The sequence below is a fragment of the Fringilla coelebs genome (assembly GCF_963513975.1).
Source record: "Fringilla coelebs genome assembly, chromosome: 7".
Lineage (NCBI taxonomy): Eukaryota > Metazoa > Chordata > Aves > Passeriformes > Fringillidae > Fringilla > Fringilla coelebs.
In genome coordinates, this window is record NC_140035.1 from 36,805,642 (window position 1) to 36,829,337 (window position 23,696).

Below are 23,696 nucleotides of genomic sequence, written 5' to 3' on the forward strand. Positions count from 1 at the left end.
CCTGCCCTTCCTGGAGTTTTCCTGCACATCAGGGGCAGGCTGGGGAGTTCCCTCTCTCCTGGGGGAGCAGCTTGTCCAACAAGACCCCACTGTCTGGTCAGAGGATGGAAATTATTTCATTGAGAGGCAGCTCAGGATGCAAATCTGCCAAGTTTGCAAATTTGCAAATTCTCAGATGCAAATTTGTCTCTGTGAAGGGACTGGACATTGTCTTATGTGAAAGCAGAAATGAGAAACAATCCTCAAAAAAGGGTTAAACCCACCCCCCAAAACAAACTCCAGGCCTATCTAATGTAGATCTATACATAAATATGAACATCTAAGTAAAATTAACTGGATACATTGCATTTCAAGATCTGTCCAACACCACATTTTAAAGTTAAAAAATGCCACAGAGTGCATGGATCTTATACAAAACACAGACTCATGAAATGGTTTGGGCTGGATGGCACCCTAAAGACCCATCCTTAAAGATCTGGTTCAACCCCCACTTTAAAATATCATTATTATAAATATTATTATATTATTTAAATATTTTTATATTTATAAAATTCACTATTTTTCTATTTCTTCAACCAGATTTCCCCAATGAAGCATCTTTAAACAGCTGAACGTGACGCTGAAGTTTCCCAACATTTCTGTTTGGAGCAGGAGGGATTATCAGGATGTATATCCCAAAAGACAAAATAAAAATGGGGAGACAGAAGATATTTCATATGGCAACAGCCCTGAATAAGCCCTTTTTGGATTCCAGAACACCCAGAAAAAACAAGCTGATATAAAGTAAATTAGTAAAAGTGCAGAGTTATAGAAATTTCCCCAAATACAACTCAAACAGTATGGTACAAAAAACCCCAATCTTTCCTCTGCAACCCTTTCCCATGCTCCATTTTAAACCACCAAACACTCTAAAAGTAATACTTCAAATCATATGAATAGTTAATTACGTTTGCCTTCTCTTCAGCTTTGAACATTTCACATGAAGGGGGAAAAAAATGAAAACACATTCATACTTCTGCTGGTGACAGGGGGAAAAAAGTTACTTTAATTAAACATTTCTAAAAAATGTTTTTAGTTTTTTTTTTTTCCCCCTCCCCTTGCAATATTTCTCCATCCAAACTTCTGCAGTAGGTAAAGGACCCACTGAATGATTTCAGTGCCTTTCCAATACACTATAAACATACAAGATTCCAATTGACAAAAAGGAAATGGTAATTGGAAACATTTTTCTCAGTTTTTCATTATCTGAAGCAGAAAATTATGGCTCTTTTCTACACACACACACACACACAAAAATCCTTTTCAACCACCTAGAAAAATTGTCTTTTAATAAAAGCTTTAAATTATACTATCATATTTCAAAGGCAATGAACAGTTAAAGCAGCTAATCAAAGGTATAATTATTTAATGACTCTGACTGCTGCTATGTGACAGGGCTGCAATGGCTTGGCTGTGATCAGCAGACCCCCAGCTCCAGCTCTGGAGCATTCCAGCCTCCCATTCCCAGGGGAAGCTCCTCCAATTTGGGGTGACTTCACCAGGCCAGCTGAGCTATTATGGAATTAAGGGAATCAGTTTGTCGCTGCTTTTTTTGTACACATCTGGACTTAAAAAAAACCCCAAAAACAACAACAACCCACAAAGTTACCATAAGAGGTTTTCCTGCAGAGGAAATGAAAATATTTCCCTGACAAAATGGGATTTGTCAAGATCATAATTGATTTTTTTTCCTTTCACTTTTAATGCTACGTGGCAGTTTTCTGTAGAGCCCAGCTGCCCCACTCTAGTAATTCAAATGTAAAACACCTCCTTCCCAAAATGTGCTCATTGAAAATCTGTCTTCAATGCATTTTAATATTTTTATTGAAAGGAATCTTTATTCATTTACTCCAGGTGAGTGAAGCAGTGGGCAAGCAGAGCTTCTGACTCCATTCCATTGCTTTTCTCCTGTATTTTACCACTGGAAATATGACTGGATTAACATGCAGTCATCAGGCATTAATGACCAGAGCATCCAGGAGTGCACAGAGCACCTTGGCTTATTTCTGGTTTATAACAGAGCAGTTTGTGCCATTACACTGGCCATTACAGTCTGTGCCTGATCTGAGCCTCAGCCCTAAATATGAACTTCTGTTTTACTTTTTTTCTGTTGTACCAAATCCCTTTTTCTTTTGGGCTACACAATTACATTCCACAGACTCACAAAGGTTGGAAAAGACCTCCAAGATTATCAAGTCTTGACCAAATGTCACAAAGCCCAACGGCAAAGTGCCACAAATATTCATTTCCTGAGCATTCCTGGTGACCCCACCACTTCCCTAGGCAGCCTGTTCCATCTGACACAGGACACTGAAGCCTCTGGAATCTCAGAGATATTCACATTTCTACCCAACTGCCTTGATCCTGGGGTCAGTGTCATGTCTGTCACCAGGATCATGGGAGCTCAGGTGACACCAGCACTGGAAACTGGACATGGTGGGGGAGCTGCCCCTCCCAGCTCTGCACCTTGAGGCACTCCAGGATCAAAGGGGACATGCAGGGACACCACACCTGGCAGCAGTGGCACCTGTGACAACAAACCCAGAACCTACTGCATTTGTTGGGAATGTTCCAACAGGGCAGGAATGATGAATTTGATTTTATGTTTTTAGAAGGTCAATTGTATACTCCTATTCTATTCTATTCTATTCTATTCTATTCTATTCTATTCTATTCTATTCTATTCTATTCTATTCTATTCCACTCCATTCCATTCCATTCCATTCCATTCTGCTATTTTAAAGAATGTTCTATTAAAGAACACAGAAATGATATTAATTTAATGTTAAAAAGTTCATCCTGAAAATTCGTGACTCTTCTTAAGAGTCTCGACGCGGTTTGGTTTTGATTGGTTGAAGAGTTAAAGCAACTCAAGTTAAAATGTGATGAAATAATTACTTGTGGGTAAACAATTTTTAAATACATTTCAACACAGGAGAAGCAAATGAGATAAGAATTGTTTTCCTTTTGTCTGAGGCTTCTCAGCTTCCCAGGAGAAAAGCCCTGGGCCAAGGGATTTTATCAGAGAACGTGAATGCCACAGGTAAATAAAAACTGAGGCACAACCAACACACAAACCCCATATTTGTGTATATCTAACATCAACTTGGGGACCAGGACTGCACCCACAGCACCCACAGGCTTAGCTGTGTCAGCAGGAAATAGGACAGGACACGGGGGAAGGGTTTAAAACAGAGGGAAACTGGGATATTGGGAAGGAATTCCTCCCTGGGAGGGTGCTGAGGCCCTGGCACAGGGTGCCCAGAGCAGCTGGGGCTGCCCCTGGATCCCTGGAAATGCCCAAGGCCAGGTTGGAGGGGGCTTGGAGCAGCCTGGGACAGTGGAAGGTGTCCCTGCCCATGGAACTGGATGGGCTTTGAGGCCCCTTCCAAACCAAACCAAACCAAACCACACCATTTTCGGATAAACCTAATTATTTGCATTTTAGAACTCCTCAGAGCCTGCACAGTTACACCTCAAACGGGACAAAGCAGCAGGGAATTCTCCCCAGGACTCACAGCTCAAGCAGTGCTTGGTGCACAGGTCTCCATCTCTCTGGGGAAGGAGTCTTAACCCATCTCTCCTCCTAGGGAGAGATTAAGTACTGAGACACCCCATGGGAACAGAAAAATTCTTTCCAAGTGCAGAGACAATATTTTGTCTCCTCTCCATAGCTGCATTTCCAAGGGCTTCACCCTTCACCTACAGCTGCCTTGGGTGGGGCTCCTCAGATTTGATGTTAATTTGCACAATACCAGTGAAAAATGTAAAAATCATTAGGGTGAAGATGGTTGTGATTTGCTATTTCCCAGCAGCTGCCCAGATCTTTGCACAAATCCATCCAGCCCAAGGTTGTGGCTGCTCTTACACAAAGGTTGTCATCCCTGTAATTTGACTTCTGTAATTTGACTTTTTTCCCAAAAGCTGTGGCTGCTGGAAATCCCTGGGGAGCTGCTGTGGTTAGCTCCAGAATGAAGTTGAGAAAAGGAGGATGGGATTTGCTATTTGAATGTTTTGAACATTATTTGGATGTTTTGAACATTAGGCAGGGCCCACACAAACACCACAGGGACCAAGCCATAAATGAAGAGATTTGTGCCAAAGTCGTGCTGCCTTTCACCTTTCCAGCAAAACCCTGAGTACCAGCTCAGACAAATATTAAAGATAAACATGAAATGCTGAATTTACATCAGCTGCTGGTGCCACAGGCTCCCCCAGCAGCCACAGCTTTGAGCTGTTAACCACTGACTGGCTCCACCACAACGCCCGTTACCGATCACTTATTGAATAATGGAAGTGACACAACTGATAAAAGCTTTCAATCCTGGAAAAAACATGATTTATAGTATTTCACTCCACTGGCACTGTTATTTGTGTGACAAATGGTTGGACAGACACCAGTTAATCTCCAACTCAGATGAGGCAGCTCCTGCTGGAGCAGCCAAATGATCGGGCCCTGCTGACAACACAGCTGGGAGGGGCTGAATGCTGGCACTGCACCCAGGCTGAGCCCCAAATCCATGCACAGAGGGTTTTATTGTATTATTATTTATTTATTTTATTATTATTTTATTGTATTATTACTATTTATTATATTTTTGGGGGGTGGGGGCAGGCAGAGCATGGCTGGGAAGAGGAGCATGCTGTCACTGCAGCGCAGAGATGGAATCATCATCAACACCAGGGATTTCAGGAGGCTCCAGATCCTTCCTGGATTCTTCCTGAATTCAGGAGGCTCCAGATCCTTCCTGGATTCTTCCTGAATTCAGGAGGCTCCAGATCCTTCCTGGATTCCTCCTGATGGCCAAAGCTGAGCTGCAGCATCAGCCACAGCTGTCAAGGCTGTTGTGTTGCAGGGTAATATCATGGGAGCTGCAAATCCCACCCACCCTCAGCTGGGAGAGAGGGATGGGGCTGCTTTTGAGGCAGAGTAGGCCAGGATTTCCCAGCCTTGAGGAATGAATGGAGTTTAAAATTTACAGGCAGCACACCAACAGCAGCTTTATCTCACTGGCTGTATCAGCAGCATCCTGCCCTCTGCAGAAGTCAGACCTATTTTATCATCCATTCCTCCAAAAGCAGCAAACCCCTCAGAGTGCTGAGCTGCCAGGAGTCTGCATTATTTCCTTGGGTTACTTTTCAGCTTTGCACCCCAAATCTGCCATTTTTCTCATTCAAAAAGAAACCAATTTCCACATCTACAGAAATCATGCCAGCCCCTGCCATGGGCAGGGACACCTTCCACCGTCCCAGGCTGCTCCAGCCTGGCCTTGGACACTTGCAGGGATCCTGGGGCAGCCCCAGCTGCTCTGGGCAGACCTCAGCACCCTCCCAGGGAAGATTTATTTCCAACATCCCATCTAATCCTGGATAGAGAACAGAAAGCCCCATGAGATGAATCTCTGGGTTGGCCACAGAAAGACAAGAGCTCAGTCTGCACACAGGAGAACATTCAAGAGAGGGAGATAAGAGGACCTGATAAGGAAGGAGCAGCAAGAATTTTCTTCAGAAGGCCTAAAAGATCTCTGGAGTGGTAAAAACCCCACAGGCTGCACTCCCAGCAGCAGGAGAAATGCAGATGGAGTGTGAAGATTGATAGCATGGGAAGCAAGGAGAAAATCCCACTCCCAACTGCTTCTTGTGATCTCAGGTTTACCTCGGTGTATTTGCTCTAGAAAGACACTTGTGTTTTTAATGTGGCATTCAAAACTGCCCAGCTTTTTATCCCCTGACAATCTCCTGTGAGGGACTTGGACAACTCTGTCACTGAGCCCATGGCAATGACTTGGAAAGGCAGATCACACACCAGCCTTCCCAGGAATTCACACTGGATCGGTGGGAGGTTAAACAACACACAGCTCCTTCAGGATCCCTTCCCTCTTCCCAACCACAACACAATATCCTTTTTGGATTTTTCCAGTCCTCTGCAACATTCCCACTGCTGTGAGATCCCTTCAAAATGGTATGACCTTTCCACGTGGAGTGAACAGAAATGGCCCCAAAAAACCCCCACGAAAGACCAATACAAAATCACTGCCAAAACACTTGTGCACTCAGATCTAATAAAGGTCAATACAGATTATTTCCTTTAGTGGACACAGCTGGACTTACTTGGTGGGCAAGAACGAATGGGTTTGGTCAAGAAAGTGAGCATGGAAAACCAGGTAAAACAAAAGAGAAATTTCATGAGGAGATCAGAGCTATCAGCACCCCTGGGTCCCCCCAGAGTGGCAGAACTTTGTCCCCAGGTGAGCTGTAATGTCACTGAGAGGATAAAAACGCCTTTAAAATGCTGTGCCAAATACAGTCAGCTTTTCCTGCTTGGGATGTGCTGAAATATTGGGAGCAAGCAACTCCTGCTCTGAAGTTCCTGGGAGTGGTAAAGAGGAGAGCCTCACCTCGCTGATTGCTGCAGCACAGGGAAGGAAATTCACCCCAAAAATGGAGGGGAAATCATGAAACCTGTCCCCAGAGATGTGCAGCTGGGATAGACACAGGCACTTGGAGGGAATTCCTTCCACTCCATCTCTCAGCATTCCCACACTGCAGCCTAGCCCATCCCTCCCACCCCCTGCAGAAGTGGCTGGGCTTATTACTAAAATGACCAGCATGGAGGTGTCTGGCAGTACCTTTTACTTGCAGATTAAAATCTCAATCATTGCCTTTACACAAAGTTCTTCAGGAGGAAAAAAAAAAAAAAAGAGATGTTAAAAAAAAAAAAATCTGTATTCATGTTGAATTTGTCCATCAAACTGGAGTTGTTAGGACAGAGCCACAAAAAAATGAGCAGCCAGTAGGGACTAAGAGCTAGGAGGGGACAATTCCTACATGTCTGAGTGTGGCACTGCCTTGAAATGACAAAACCCCTTTGTATTTCACAGGGTCTCCAGGATCTACTTCTCTCTGGAAGGATAAGTGGAATGAACAAGAATCCTCTGAATGTTCCTTGGATATTCAACATCCTCCTCCAAGCAGGACCAAAGCCCAGCACAATTCTCAAAGAGCTCCAACGTGCTGCCTCCTTTGCTGCTTAAAAAACCATCTTGGATTTTATTCTGGCTCTGGGGGACAGTTTATGCCAATCTTTTCTTCTTTTTCCCCCCCCCCCCCCCCACCACAAGTGTTGCAGGTTAAACTTTGTGCCTAACAACCCTGACAGAGTCCCCTCACATTTTTTTACACGAGCTATTGAGTAGAATTATGACAAATTATGGGGCCTGATGGGATGGAAAAGGAACATCTCCTCCACTCAGAGGCTGTGGAGGAAATCAAAAGACTGAGAGAAGTATTCCTGGCAAAAAAACCCACCCTGGAACCAGCAAGGTTCATCATGGGCAGATTATTCATGATTCAGGAGTTCATTATTAATGGATTATTTACAAGTATTTCCAATGGGTTGGCAGCTGTTCCCCTGGGAATGGCTTTTCAATAATATCCACAACTTAGAGAGAGAATGATGAGCTCTATTGATATTTTTATTACTAAAGGCAGCAGGTAATCATCAATATGTTTAAGAGAAAAGCAAAGACCTATTTCCAACCTCCTCCACAGTTATTTTTACATGTCATAACAGCTCTGGGCATATCCTGTACTCTTTAGTTAGTAAAAAATGGCAGGGCTGCACTTAAAAAATTGTGTGTATGGATGGCATTCTGTAGGAGCAGATCCTGATGTTCTGTGACTCTGGGATTCTGTGCAGACCTGCTCTGTTAGTCCACAAAAAAAATAGAATAGAATAGAATAGAATAGAATAGAATAGAATAGAATAGAATAGAACAGAATAGAATAAAATAACCCCAAATATTTATTAAAAATTAAAATAAAATAAAATAAAATAAAATAAAATAAAATAAAATAAAATAAAATAAAATAAAAATGTCTAAGATCACACCATAAACTGAAGCCCAGGTCTCCTCTTCCACAGAGGGAAACCTCCCCATCACTCCAGTACATCCCATTCCTCCACAGGTTACCAAAGCTTCACATCTGGGATCCAGAGTTTAACCATAAGCAGTGGTGACCTAATTATTGAGTTTGCCTGGACAAACCAGGGTCTAAGTGTACACAGAGAGAGTGAGGAATAAAGATTACACCTGACAAATCACTAAAAATTAATCAATTTTCACATTCTCCTTATAATCACTTTGGATCCTCACACCAGAGTCTTTAGGTAATCTGGTGAGCATTAACTTACATCTTACCTTATTATTAAAAATATTAAGCAAATATTAATCTGTGATTTATTACAATTAGGTTTGTTTTAATTTAATTAAACACTGAGGCCTCTTAAGTATTCTGTGAAACTCAGGTATGTTGCCTGGCAAGTGGGGTCTTTCTGAAAATAATTTTTCATGAATCCTCAGTGATATTTCAGAGATCTCCAAATGGGAACTATTCCCATGGATGAGAGCTTAGTTTAAGGATGAAAATGGACATTTAGTCACTGGGTAAGAACTGCCAGACTTCCTTCCCTACATCCACCTCTCCAGGCTCAGACTGCTGGCTCATTCCTGTGTGACAAACACCAGGTCTCACCATAAAATGGTGTTTATTTACAATAAAACAAAAAGGCAGCAGTTATTCAGAGCCATGCACCGAACGGTGGCCAGCCGACCAAAAAGTGATCACGTGGGTGACAATGCTGGTGTGAGCCCAAAGTGACAACACTGCTTCCAATGTTAAGGTTAAGTAAACCATGAGCTGCCCTTTTATGTATAAATATGTTGGTTAAAGCTGGGAGTTGTCTGGGAAGGGGCTGGATCCCTTTGGTGTTTTGCTCTTTGACAAGCCCCTGTGTTTACCATCACCACAAACCAGCCAGCATCACCAACAACCTTCAAACGAGCATTTAAACCCTCAAACATCCTCCTTTAAAAACATCTTTTTCACAAAACATCCTTCAGAAAAGATGTTCCTCTCGAAAAGCCTGCAGGACCCCTGCATGCTGCAGGCAGCCCCTGAAGTGGCAGAGGGGGGAGCTGAAAGAAGAGGGGGCCAAAAGAGGCTCCCTCCTCCATCCCCAGGGAGGGCAGGGCATGGATTCAGGACATGAGGATCTGCAGCAGAGTCAACAGAACCAAGGAGGGAGAGCTCCTCCCCTGGAAAAGTTGATTTTTCCAAGGGTTTTACCTCCCTGGTGGAGACCAAGATGGAAAATGTAGAGCTGCCCTTCAGGTTTGTTACGAGTTGGGCACCAAAGATGCACCAGAGCCAAAGCTCTGCTTTCTCAGGGTGGGCAAACCCTGGGGTGGGCACAGGGATGAGCACACACAGCTCAGCAAACACCTCAAAACAGGTCCCAAACACCCCAAAACCTGGATCTGGAATTTCAGACAATAGCTGAACCCGAATCCATTGGAACAAAACCCAACAGTTCTGTTTCAAAGAGAGAAAACCCACCAAGATAACTTTTTTTTTGGGCTGTGATTTCTGGTCTGGCCCCTATGAGGGAGGTGAGAACTGATTTAAAGAAGACAAAAAATTAAAAAAAAAATAAATCAAAGCTGCTTTTTTAGGGGTGAGACTGGACAATTTGAGCTTAGTTTAAGGAAAAAAACCCAACCAAATAAAAGGGAAGAGGGGCAGTACCATGAGGGGGGCATTTAGTGGCAGAAACACCTTCAGGAAAGGCTGGGAATTTACAGAACTGCAAGAATTTCAGGCAGATGGAAAAAAATTGTACTGATTAATGGCAATAAAAATTTGGGGTGATACCAGAGCAGAGTTTTAATTGCCTGTTTCCATCCCCTGGCACATTCCAAACATAAGCTCTTCATTTGATGCATGGATAATACAGCATTGTACTCCAGCTTGCTGTAAAGTAAAAAGCTATAAAGCTCATCTCCTCTGAGCCACACACGCATCCAAAAATTAGGAATTGCAGGATATTCAGATGTGAGAAAGCAGAGCATCACTGACAATTATGTATTCCCTCCTCTGGCACCTGGAGTTGCACGGCTGAAATGATTTTATTTTCATTTGAAGGGGTCTGAATGAAGGAAGACGTGACATTTCCATGGGGGAGAAACAAACAGCAGCCTGATCAGCCTCTGGGACACGAGGAGCTAAAGGAAGGAGCTGGCCAGTGACCCTCTGCCCGTTTGAAAGCCCAGGGATTTCTCCTCATTACAGATAAAACCAGCTCGGGAGCGCCGGCTTCGCACCTCCTGACTCTCCTGGTGCCAAAACAGAGCCACGTTCTGGCAGCCTGGAGGTTCAACTGCATCAATTCCTAAAGCCTGAACGCCGATCTGCTGTCACTTCACATGCGCTCAACGCGTGCGCTCGGCGGCGACTGGAAATGAAATATCTTCAATATTATCAAACGCTACATCGTTAAACATAAATTAGATGGAAACAGGGGAAAGCTAAAAATTGACTAGGAGTTCAGCTCCTCTCAATGGCTAATCCGGCCATTTTTCACCTGAAGCCCTCTCCAATCCAGTTTTGCCATTAAGCAAAAACCCAAAGAAAGGTAATCAATTCCAACTAAAAAGCACTTCTCCCGCAATGACTGCACTTCAAACCCCTGGCTGGCTGCCAGCCTCCCCCCCCAGCCCCAGACAACAGCCATCAATGTTTCTGACTATCACAGGAGCACGAGGGGCCATGCATAATTGACTGGAAGATGGGCTAAAACTGTGCCCAATCAGTGTGTGATCAGAGCTGTGTGGAATATGCAGCGCCACTTGATTACACGGAGCAGCCTCGGCCGCTCTCCTCATGAAATCTCTTCAAGGTCCAGAGTACTGTAATAAGATCATTACTGTCAAGCGCTACCAATGAGTCTTGGGATAGGAAGTCATACTTCACAAGCTCCTCTGGTCTTCTTTTTTTTTTTTATTTTTTTTTTTCTCCCCCTCTCCCTCTCTCTTTTTTTTTTTTTTTTTTGTATTTTACTGCGTGTTGAGGCAGCAAGGCGACGAGGTGACAGATAATGATCACATCACTGTGTGGCAACTAGAAAGGCACTTTTAAGAAAGAGCACAGAGAAATCAGCTTAAGAGAAACTCAAACAATTTTTTTTTTTTATAAGGGCTTTTTCTTTTCCCCCCTCAAAAATTAAATAGAATTAAACTGTGCAGTATTCTCCTTTCATGAATTGTGATTTAATGTCATTGAATTTAATCATTTGATAGATTTTCATATTATCCCAAAGCCTATTACCTCACAGACAAATGGCCAATTTTCTCCAGCTCACGCTCACAAAAGAAACCTTTATTAATTTTTTTTTTTTTCTTTTTTTAGAGTCGGGGGGGAGAACTGGTGGAAAATGTCAATGATGAGGCCTGTTCAAGTTTCCCTTTTTACCTACTGCTTCCTGGAGTTACACACCACATATGATGCATAACATCTATCACAAGTAACTGGTCTGTAAAGAGAAAGGTGGAGGGACAGAAAACAGGAGATTAAAGCACAGGGTATAAAATAAACATAACAGCAAGCTCAGCACTGAAACCTCACACAGGGCACGCAGATCTACAGCGGGGACTTGGGCTGATGGAAGGCTTCAAACTTGACAAAACAGCGTGGGTTTGAAATGACTGACAGGCCAGGGGCTGGAAATAAAGAGCTCAGCATCACTGCTGCAGGGATGACATCAGCACCACAAAGGATGGGAACTGGAACGGCTCCAGTCGTGCCTTTGAACCGGAGAAGGCTCCAGGGATGGGACAATTGCTGCAGGGGAAGGGAAAGGGAAAGTCCACCCTGCCCACATCTCCAGCAACTCCCACCCAGAGCACCTCCATCACCTCCTCCAGGCCTGGCAGCTCCCATCATCTCCAGCAGGTGAAATCCCACACCACAGCACTCTCCACTTGCTGTTCCTACGGAGAACCCCATCCTCATGGACTTGTTCCCTTTCAAACACATCCCCCTGTGACACTGCTCCTCCAGCCCACCCTCTGAACATCAGCACTGCACGAAAAGGCCCCATTTCCACAGAATGCCAGAATGGTTTGGGCTGGAAGGGAGCTCAAAGATCATCCCATGCCATGGCAGAGACACTTCCCACTGTCCCAGGGTGCTCCAAGCCCCAGCCAGCCTTGGACACTTCCAGGGATCCAGGGCAGCCACAGCTGCTCTGGGCACCCTTCTCCCCTCAGAGGGGAGAATTCCTTCCCAACATCTGAGCTGAACTTACTCTTTCAGTCTGCAGCCAACACATGCATATTCAGCCATATATTCAGTACAATTGTTCATATTTATCACTGCTCTCCTCAGTTTTGGACCTGTTTTTTTTAAAAGATGTCCCAAACACTCTGACAAATAATTAAAACTATAAGGGGCACAAATATTTCTGGATCTACAGGTTGCTATAACATCCAAAATTGACTAAAATGTAGGGGTTTGCAACTAAAAAGGTATTAATGTCTGTTATTGTTCTGTGTGTACCTCTTGATTATGAGCTCTTATCAGCCAAGAGCTGATATGTTTAATAAGCATTGGATGGATCAGACATGACGCAATCCACCTTGAATTGCAGGACAGAGCTATCCATGGCAAACCTCCACAACCAGGGCCTCTGAAGGGAATTATTTAGGACTTGGTTATATATTATAACTTGGTTATATATAGTATAACTGGCTTAGGTCAGTTCCAACCAGCTGATGAGCCCAAGTGCACGGGCATCCTTTAAGAACTACATCTTCCTTCTACACCAAAATCCCCTGTTTATTGAAATTGTGACACTTTGCCTTGAGAGGTGAACAGGAGGACAAAGTTCCACTGAGCACCTGATTTTAGCCTTTTCACTGGCTGTAGCTTTATCACACATAATCACCTAATTTTATGATATTTATTTTAGGTATCTAGATTTGTAATGAAATAAAACTCCCCTACACTCCAGAAAAACTGGAAGGCACTTGCAGAACAGTCATTCTTATTGAAGGAACAGAACTACCAACCTCTCTAGCAGGATTGACATTTTACAAACACTCACTGCTACCTCTGCAGACATCACCTTGTGGGCATCAGGAACCCTTTTCATAACCAAGGTCTCTGTCTCAAGCTTGGCAGCACATTGCTGAGGACACTAATTACCCACAGCCAGTGAAATGCTAAGGTGTCCCTTGTTTTTATTCACTTACAAAGCTGCTCAAAATTCCTCCCTCCCCCCAAAAATCAGGCCAAATCCCAGCATGGCACTGGATACCCCGCAGGCCTTTCTGCTGTCGCAGCGCTCAAAACGGGACTAATTTTTAGGGGAACATCAAAAAAGGAAAATAAAATGCTGTCATTCTCTCACTCTCCAGACGTGCCAGTGTGTGCAACCACCACCAATTCATCCCAGGCCTCATCCTCTCCAGAATCCCTTTTCCTGCTGACCACCACTGTGACACTTTTCCTTTCAACCAGGTGGGCGGAACCGGCCGCCTCCACCGACCCCGGCTTCTGAAGGGAAGCAGGAACCTTTCAACTTGTTTAGCCTGCAATGAAGTGGGTTAAAACAATAGATGAGCTTCACCTCCCTTGTCTTTCACTCCTCAGCATCAACATAAGTGTCTTGCAGCAGCAGCAGCAGCCCTTTCATGTCAGGGAGGCTGTGGCAGCCGAGGCTCGAGCATTCCCAACCAGTGACCTTTCTGCCTTGGTTGAAAGCCAGGCTCTGAAGATTCAGGCTGGATTTTTTAATTTCTGCCCTCCTGCCTCCTCCTCCTGCACAGCCCTCTGCCAGGACTGAGCTTCCTGTGGGTGAAGTCCCAGCTGATGAGTGGAATTAGAGCCCAGGAGAGTTCAGACAGGGAGAGGTGATAAACTCACAGATGCCCAAACAGCAGATACGGGCACACACTGCTGGGGTTTCTTCTTGAAGCTCTCTTGCAGGCAGGAAAAACACAGCTGGGCATTCTGCTAGTTTTTAATGCCAACTAAACCCTAAGACCTGCTTTGTTTTGGGAGGTTTTTAAAGAAATTGTTTCCTAAAAAGCAGCTAGAGCAGAGAATAGTTGGTCAGGGAGGCTTACAACTCTTTTGAGATAATCTACAAAATAAGGATGCGAATACTTAACTAAACACACTCCTAAAATCTCACAGAAAACAAACTCATTAAACTTCAGGTTTAGGAAGAGGTTTTTTTTTTGTGTCCAGTATGAAATGCAGCAAAATGTTATTTGCTGCAGTTCCTGAAATGTTTCATGCACAGGAAGACCACGCAAATGACACGACGACCAACAAACTGTACACAAAGAGAATTCAGCAGGAACCCTAAATGCACTACAAACCTGTTCCAACCCCCCAACCTTCCCAGGAATCTGCTCATCCTGCCAACCCCTCCAGTTCCAAATAAATGCTTTTCTTCATTCAGCATTGCAGGCAAAATTCCACTTTTGTATCCCTCTCTCCTTAAGCCCTGAATATTTTTTTAAAGCTATGAACATTTACTTCCTAAAACTTCAGGCACTTGAAGAGGCCAGAAATAGAAGCAAAACCTGCTGTCACTGAGCCCTTTATCAGAAGGTGCACAGAAATACTGCACGACAGGATGGGAACATACTCCTCTTCTGTGTGATTTGGGATTTTAAATTTTACACTTATGCCTTTATTTTTTAGAGAGGAAAAGCTTAAGATACCTCTTATCATTTTAAGGACAGCATAAGTGAAAAAGAAAAAAGCAGGGGCAACACCTGTTTGCTGCACACTTAATTATCCTCCAATGGACTGCAGACAGGCTTTCCTTGAAGAACTTTTGGTGGCAGCTCAGTTCTGGGCATCACTTCAAGCAACACAATCCATCCAAGGACCTCCACATCCAGTGGATTGGATTCCAAAGGGTACAAACTCTTTAATAGGTGAGTGGTTTTGCCCTTGCTGCAGCTGCAGGTCAAGATATTACATTTCAGAGAAAAGGCAGTGACAACGCTGTGGCTTTTTGTGCTGGAAAGGTTTGTGAACACGCTGTCCTCTGACAATGTCAGAAGGTTTCTTCCAGACCGTAAAAAAGCCAAAAAAAAAATTAAATATATATCTAAGAGCAGCAAGTAAAAATACTCTCCTTCATCATGGTGCTTAATTCAGTGTATGATAAGTCAGTATTAGCATTAAAAATGTCAAGTTCATCTGTCAAAGGAAGAATTTGCTCTCCCATTTTGCTTCTTGAGTTGTTTCCACTAAACTTCCAAAAATCCCAAATGCCTTTATTTTTTTTTTTAACATGCTTAGAGAGATAGAATTTTTTAGCTCAGTGTGGCCACCACACTTCCTAAAGGAATTATTTGTTAAAATTGTTTGGAGGACACCACAATCTGGCACCAAGAACATTTAAGTCACCTCAGGTTATGATTCCAGCAGGTAAATCACCAGGATGCTCAGGAAAGCTTGGGATGGGAGGCTGCAGGGGAGATGCCCACAGCTTTTCCATGCATTTCAGTGACCCCCCTGTATTGCTTCTGAGTTTTTAAAAAAAGCAAATTTTCAGGTGTTATACAGAGAACTGCATTTCTCTAATCCACCTTGTCATTCTGGTTGGGGGGTGGCTGAAAGGGACACAGGGAGACACCAGCTGAAAGCACTGATGGTTTTGCTTATTGCTAAAAGAACAAATGAGAGGTGTCACTAAGCCTTGTTCTTCCATCCACAGAAAACAAACGAATATATTTTAATTTCCTGCTCAACCAGGGCTCATTTTTGACACACAGTGACACAAAACACACGTTCTTTTAAAAAACAAGGGTTTTTAAAATATCTTTACCAATTTACCCCAGGAAAATTAAAATAAAAAAAGGATTTTTCAGTAAAGTGGGGTTCATCCTTTAGCTAAAAGTCAGAAAGTGTAAACCAGGAGTTGGGTCTGGACTGCACAGAGCAGCAAAGCACCAGGAAAAGCAATTACTGCACAAGGGGCACAGAACAAATACCTTTGTGTTAAGAAAACAGTTCTGAGAAGAAACATAAAAGGTCCTTCTTTGTCCTTCAGAACCCCTTTAGAACCAAATGATGAAGAAGAACATGGCTTTCAGAGAGTTTGGAAAGTCTTCCTGCAGTTGCTGCTCACCCTTGCTGCTCCTCAGGCGGCAGGAGCAGAGCTGGGGGGGTTTGCCCCAGGATGCTGAGAGAGGAGAGCAATTCTCTTCCCTGGCAGGGTGCCCAGAGCAGCTGGGGCTGCCCCTGGATCCCTGGAGGTGTCCCTGGAGCAGCCTGGGATGATGGCAGGTGTCCCTGGCCACGTCCCACCCCAGGGGGTGGCATGGATGGCCTTTGAGGTCCCTTCCAAGCCAGCCCAGCCCAGGATGCCATGGTGTCCCCAAGGGAAGGAGTGATCCCATCCCACTGGGATGTGGTGGTGCTGGCCCTACAGCATCCACTAGCTGGATCTCCTGTTAATGAAACACTTGGAGAGCAGGGATGGTCCCAGTGCTGAAAGGCTTTCCTAAAATCCCAGAGATGGATGGAGAGGAAGCAGGCTCAAGGTGGCACAGCCACCAAACTTTTAAACTAACAAGAGTAAGGAAAATAAACACTGGGAAAGATCTTTCTGTGAAGAGTATTTCCAAGAAAGCTTTTTTAATTTTTCTGCTTGTTTTCCAGCTGAAAAGCCTTCCTATTATCCCTGGCTGTTCCAGAAAGTGCAGCAGCACAAGGGGACCCAAACAGATGAGGCTCTGAGCAGCCATTCCTCTTTGAAACACAGCTCTGTCTAATCCTGCTCCGAGCAACTTCAGGCAGCATGGTGGGGAAAAAAACTGCTGCTTGCTGGCACCTTGCCTAATGTAAGCATTCCTGCTGCTACCCTCAAAAACACCAAGGGATTTTTTTTTTTCAGTGACAAGTTCTGCACAGAGAACTGAAAAACTTCTCACCTGGGGAAAAAAAATAAAATTCACAAGAATCTGATTTTCTGAGATAGGAATGGAATTTTAATTTTAATGCTCCAAGTGCAGCGCAGGTGCTTCAGCATTTGTGTTGCTGTGAGCATTGTCTCAGAAAAGCTGCAGGAAGACAAACCAAGTGAGATGAAAGAACCCATCCCAGAAAGAGAGGGCTGTGCATGTGCAGATAGTGTGGAGAGAGAAGAATCAGCATGACCTTTATGGAAGGGCATAAAAGGGATGAGCATCAGGCCTTGGAATTGGTGAACCACCCTCAGCTCAGTGTCCATCATCGTGATATCTGAATGCTTGGGCAGAGGTCAATGATCAAAGCAGGCACGTTCAAGGAGGGGAAAAAAGCCCTGCAAAGTGCAGTCAGAATGCTCCAGTTTGCTGAAGACCAGATTTAAACCTCATTGAAGGCTTCAGCTTTGGTGCAGACGAAAATGAAGGAAGCTCAGAATTCCTGTTTGAAAGCTGACACTTGAAACGTGCCTGGAGCCAAAGGATGGCAACACAAAATCTAGAATTACCCACACCATTTGACTCTGATCCACTGTACCTGCCTGACTGCAGGAGGACCCTCCTCCTCCTCCTCTGGACAGGGAGCCCAGGATTTCCAGAAGGAAGGAAAGAAGACCGTGGTTCTCCCACAATTACCACCACAGGCTTCTGGAGCCCATCTGCAGCACCTCAAACACTTTGATCAAAGTGTTTGCATCTCCCAGAACACCTTTGATGGCCTGTTTTGGATCTGTGGTCTTCTAAAGTGCAGTAATCCTCTGAGGGTGCAAATCTAAGCTATGGTGGGGGAAGAAAAATCCCCAAGGGAATTTTTTAGGTCACTGGACAGATTTGTAGCCAAGCACTGGAGAACAGGGAAATAACTGGAACTGAAAACTGCTTTGAAGCGCAGGACAGATGTGGAAATCGTAGAATGATGGGATATCCAGAGTTGCAGAGCACCCACAAGGATCACTGATCCAACTCCTGGGCCTGCACAGACACCCCAGCAATCTCACACCGGGAGTGGTACCCAAACACTCCTGGAGCTCTGGCAGCCTCGGGGCTGTGCCCATTTCCTTTCCCTGAGATCCAGCCTGAACTCCTCTGCCATTCAACTGCTTGGAGAAAACACCCAGAACAGCCTGAACCTGCCTGGACTCGAGGACCCTCGGGGCTCTTTCCCACCTCAACCATTCGGTGGCTCTGCCTCGCACCAGCACGAGTCCCACAAAACCCAAAGGTGGCAGCCGGGATTTGGGCAGAGCAGCCCCCCAGCCCTTCTGAGCCCTGCTAGGACGTCCTCAGTGACAATCTCCAGCCACCATCACTCTGTGTGTGCCCTTCTCCTGAAAGGACAGGGAGCTGGAGCACGCCTCATTGCTTCTCCTTCGGCTCCCGCTGACGGACGAGGCCGCCTGTCCTCGCTGTCAGCCGTCCCCTCCCAGCCCTGCCAGGCTCTCAAGGACCAGCCAGATTAGCTGTCTGCTGAAGGATGCCCAGAGCCCTGGCATGCCCACAGGAAACTCCTCACTCTGCTCTCGTGGCCAGAGCACTGCTGTTCAGCAGCAGGGCTGGTGTGAAATTAAAGAATTTAACAACCACTGAGGCCCTTCTGCGTGGCATTCACATTGTCTGAAAAATCCCTTTGCCCAGGATTGTTCTCCTGGGAAGCTGAGAGGCCTCAGAGAAAAGGAAAACAATTCTCATCTCATTTGCTTCTCCTGTGCTGTGCTCATGTGGAATGTGTTTGGAGATTGTTCACCCACAGGTGATTGTTTCAGTGCATTCTGCTGGGAGCTGTTTTGGCTCTTTGGCCAGTCAGGGCCAAGCTGGGTCAGGACTCTGGAGAGAGTCACCAGTTTTCATTATTTAGCATTCAGTATCTTTTCTGTCTTCTTTAGTATGGTTAGTACAGTATTTTTTAATATAATACAGAATGATAAAGTCATAAATTAGCCTTCTGAGAAGATGGAGTCAGATTTATCATTCCTGCCTTTGTCAGGGCATTCCTTGCAAATACAATATTTACCTTGTGTGAACTTCCCCTCTGCTGTGGGGTGGATGATGTGGGTTAAAGGTGAGCAAAATGAGAAGTGATAACAATAATTCTGATTTCTGTTCAGTAGTTCACATTTCAGAACAGGGTGACCAGTTCAGAAGATATGTGAGAAGAGGCAGGTGACAGGAAGCTGAGGTACAAACACTGCCAAAGGAGGGGTAGGCACTGCTGGAGCGTGTCCAGAGGATGGGATGGAGCTGGGGAGGGTCTGGAGCCCCAGGAGGGGCTGAGGGAGCTGGGAAGGGGCTGAGCCTGGAGCAAAGGAGGCTCAGGGGGCCCTTGTGGCTCTGCGCAGCTCCTGCCAGGAGGGGACAGCGGGGGGGTCGGGCTGTGCTCCAGGGAACAGGGACAGGAGCAGAGGGAACGGCCTCAGGCTGGGCCAGGGGGGCTCAGGGTGGGAACTGGGGAATATTTCTTCCCAGAAAGGGCTGTCCAGCCCTGGCACAGCTGCCCAGGGCAGTGGTGGAGTCCCCCTCCCAGGAGGGATGTAGGAGATGTGTGGCTGTGGCACCTGGGGACAGGGATGAGTGGTGGCCTCGGCAGCTGGACTGGATGATCTCAGAGGGGTTTTCCTCCCCAAATGACTCCAGTCCCTCTGAGCTCCCTGGGTGTTACTGAGCTGCTGCTTGCCCACAGCCTCCTGCCTCGCTGGAAGCACGCTGATCCCGTTCCCATGAGAGGGGACAGTTCTGTTGAGTTACTGCAAGAGGATTTCAGGTAACACGGTGTGATGCCAAAGATGAGGAGGAGAGGGAGAGGAAAGAGAGGAGGATGAAGGGTGGACTCTGCAATCAGAACAGGGACATAAGAGCCAAGTGCAAACTGCTCCCTCTGGGTCTGTGCCTGCAGCCCAGGACCACACAGGCTCCAGCTGCAGTGCCTTGTGAAAACAATCTCCCCAGGAGAAAGAAAACAGACACCTATTAACTGCTCAGAAAGAGATTTTTCAAAGGCTCTCGATATCCAGCTGGTCTTGATTCATATTGACTTCAACAAAATATTCTTGGGCCAATGGTGAAAGCTCTCAAAAATCCCCTCTGTAATTTGCCATTGAGGTTTGAAAATAAGTGGTGTAAAAGGGCTTCTATAAAAGAAAAATAAAAAAAAAAAGGACAAATTAAAAATGAAAGGTTGAACTAAAATTTGGCTTTGGGCCATAAACTAGGGGGAAACTAACAGCAAAGATAGTTAAATGACTGGAAAGAGAACACAACAGGAGCTGTTATGAAAAAAAGCTGATGGCTTTTTAAAAAAAGATTTGTATAGATAGCTGGGGAAATAAATTCCGGATGTGATAGAAGTGCAATTGAGAAATTAAATAAATGGAAAATAAGGATGACTAAGTAGTAGTTAGCATGCCCCTTCTCAGTTGTATACTATTATCACATCTATTTTTAATGTCTCTTCAGCTGTCTGCAATTGTCATCCTTTTTTTCAGAACTTGTTCCAACGTTCTTTGATACTGAATTAGCTGTTTTTCACTCTCCCATGCTTACAACCACATCTTTTTCTTACTCAACACTCCCCTTTTCCCACAATGTTATTCCATTGTCTCCCTTTTTCATCTCCCCTTATGTGTTGACTCCCCAGTTTCTGAGCCCTCCAACCACCCTTGTTCATCTTTCTTTTTCTGGAGCTCTTTTGGTTGAATCCTAGCATGTTTCTTTTCTTCTTTTCTAAAGCTGCAAGCATGTTTCATATCATACCTGGCTCCTGTACACATTGTTACCCCTTCAGAAGGGCATTGAACAGCTACAGCAGAGTGGAAATAGTCAGCTAAACTAAGGGAGAAAAAGAAGTTCTTTTTGGCTTTTGCTTTCTGGCTCGTAAAAAAAAAAGAACCCAAACATTTAAACTCTCCCCTTTTCCCTTTTATCCTCAAATAACACAAGCTTTCCACAAGCAGCTGAATATTCAAACAATGAGAAGCATCAGAAGTGTTGGCCATTCTAGAGCTCAGGATGTGCCTGAGGAGATGTGATAACACAAGATTTAATAATACTGAAAAGAGTACACAAGTTCTGACGTGATCTGTGGGCTGGGGAGTGAACCTGAATTTTTCCTCCTTGTTAACCATCCAAGTGTGCCTCTTCCTCACCTCAGCACCTAATGATGCTCCATATTAACTTGGGGACTCTGATTTGTTATAAAAAAATGGGCTCTAAACACATTTCAGGCAGCTGAATTCACCAGTGTGATGCCTCAGCTGCTTCAGCTCCATCCTCACAAGCTCACACTCTAATTTCTCACAACTCCCTTTCCCCTGTGCATTCAGAGCCAAGGCTGGTGCTTGTCACCCTGATTTTTTTAGATTTTCTAAGCGCTCTGATGTTGATATTTTTGTAGCAAACTTTCTCACACACTTTCTGTAAATAACTCATTGTTTTGCACTCTTTTATGGAGGAGGAGAAATTTGATGGACTGTTGGTTTGTCCAGTGCCATTGGAGAGGTGGCACTGCCACCCTCCAACCCGCTGTCACTTTTGGAAACCCGCAAACCCTGGGGTGGGAAATTCAGCCATTCTCTTTTCTCGGAAGAGCTGCGTGTCCACATGGTGTTATTTCAGGTGCTGAGCTAGAAACGCTCCTTGGAATGGCAAAATGTTCAAAACTCAGCCTTGGATTCTGAGGTGGGACCTACCCTCAGCCGTGCCCGAGATGCCATCAGCTTTGAAGTTGCTTGTGCTTTTCTTCCGGCGGTGCTTCTTTCTGTTGGCGTGGGGGGAAGGAGGGGGGTCCAGCTTGGGGCTGGTGGTGCTGGATATGCTGGGGCTGGAGCACACTGAATCTCCCAGGCCCGTGTCTGCAGTAGAAAAGATCAAAATGCTGTGAGATTGAAAGGAGGTGATTGTTAGAATCCAAGCTTACAACCCCTGGCTGTCGGCAGATACGTTCTTGAGCTCCTTCAGGAGGTTCTCCGAACAATATCCATTGTTCTTTCCAAAAAACTGATTCAAGTCCTCTTAAATTAACAGGACTCAGCAGCAATTTTAGGGGCAGGCCAGCTGGAATGCACAAAAACAATGGGAAAGGACTTTATTGCTTCCAATTCCTCCAAAGATCTTCCCTGGCCTCAAATTAATTTGTGTAAGGCTTGGACATTTTAATCCATGAACAGAGATATCCCTGGATCCTCTGGATGTTCTCTGCTGTCATTAATATCAGACAGACACCCACTGAAATGGTGGTGATGGCAATAAAGGTGGGAAAACAAGGTAAGGAATGTGCACCTGGTACAGGTAATAATTCTGTGATAAAGGGTCACTTCCTACCTGCTCCCAAGGAAAATAGATAATCCCAAGTTACTCTGTTCAGTTTCCTGCTTTATTAACTCCAACAATTTTAAGAGCTTGGGCCCTTCCACATAGTAAATATTCAAGTAACCTTAATCCAGGATTTCCCCCCAAGGTTGGTAATATGATTTTTGTTTAATTACTGGCTTGGTTTGGATTTTAATTATAAAATTCCACATAAAACCTACACTTAAAGGAAAGTGCTTGCTATTATGGAAAGTGAAGCCATTTCCAGAACCTTGCTTAAATACCATATTGCACCTTAGTGCAGTATCAGAACTGCATTTATGTGCCATATCCTTAAAATCTCCCAGACAGATATTCAGCAAATCCATTCCCATGATTGCCTTTTGGGGTTAAATACTCGATGATTGGTTTCAGAATAGCAGACACAGGGAAAAAGAATAAAAATCCTTATTATAAAACTTAAGTGTGATAACAGGAGTGCATTTAACTTAATATGTCAGAAAAATAGCAAGCCAAAGATTATTAAAAAAACGGCTTTTGATTCTTTTTGCATAGTTAAATTGCCTGAGAACTGCCTATTTGACAAAAGCCAACTTATTTTGGTTTCTTTTTCCTCCTAATAAAGTTTATTTACTAATTACCCCCTGAGCACAGTTGTGCTCTAAGTTATTAGTGGGGGATAAATTATGTAGCTAATTGCCTGGCAAGAGAGACCAAACCAAACATTAATCTTTATATTAAGGATTTCTGTTCTTTTCCCTACATCCACCAGATTGAAACCAGTTCCCAAGAATTTAACCCCAAAAGGGAACCATGGGAATGTATTTACTCTGCATCAGTGCAGGAGATTTTAAGGATTTGACCCACAGCTGGTGCAAGGTACTCTCCTGGCAGAGTTTGCTGTCTCTCCAGGAGAGGAGGAAGGCAAACCCAGGTGAAAATCCTGCTGGGAATTCTCTCAGCCAAGGGGACAGAGATCACTTTGGATCCGAGAAGGTGCAGAAGAGGGTGCCAGAAACCCAAAGGCACGAGCACAGATGCACTGCCAGTCCCAAGGAGTGACCTCCAGCCTGACTCTGGAGGTTTCCAATGCTGATACTTCAAAAGGAGGAGAAAACCCCCGGGCTACCCAGAGAAACCGTGGCTGCCCCACCCTGGGAGTGCCCAAAGCCAGGCTGGAAGGGGCCTGGAGCAACCTGGGACAGTGCAAGGTGTCCCTCTCAGAGGTGTTAGAACCAGGTGATGTTTAATGTTCCTTCCAACCCAAACCTTTTTGGGATTCTATGCTTCAAACTGCTTCCCTTTCACCCCCCACTCCCATTCCCAGCTTTCACTTTAGAAAAGATCAAACCCATCCGAGTTCATCCCCTCCTGCACCCGCAGCATCAACCACCACGCCCTGCACCCATCAGACGGTGAAAAATCCCCACAATCCTGAGGCAACACCACAGAACACATCCTGTTCAAACCCATCAGGCCAGATCCACACACTGCTGGCAGCTCTGTCTAATTTCCAGGCCGTAA

General features: G+C 44.8%; 1 protein-coding gene across 7 annotated transcripts in view; it reads right to left on the minus strand.

The window, feature by feature from the left end:
- The window catches only part of AGAP1 (ArfGAP with GTPase domain, ankyrin repeat and PH domain 1), a 315,136-nt gene that overhangs the window by 60,202 nt on the left and 231,238 nt on the right, over positions 1–23,696 (minus strand). For 6 of the 7 annotated variants that reach the window (XM_084209327.1, XM_084209325.1, XM_084209324.1 and 3 more), the window contains one exon: positions 21,554–21,715. The exons of the other annotated variant lie outside the window; for it this stretch is intronic. In XM_084209327.1, coding sequence (XP_084065453.1) covers positions 21,554–21,715 — 162 coding nt within the window. The remainder of the gene's footprint in view (positions 1–21,553; positions 21,716–23,696) is intronic. 7 annotated transcript variants of the gene reach the window in all.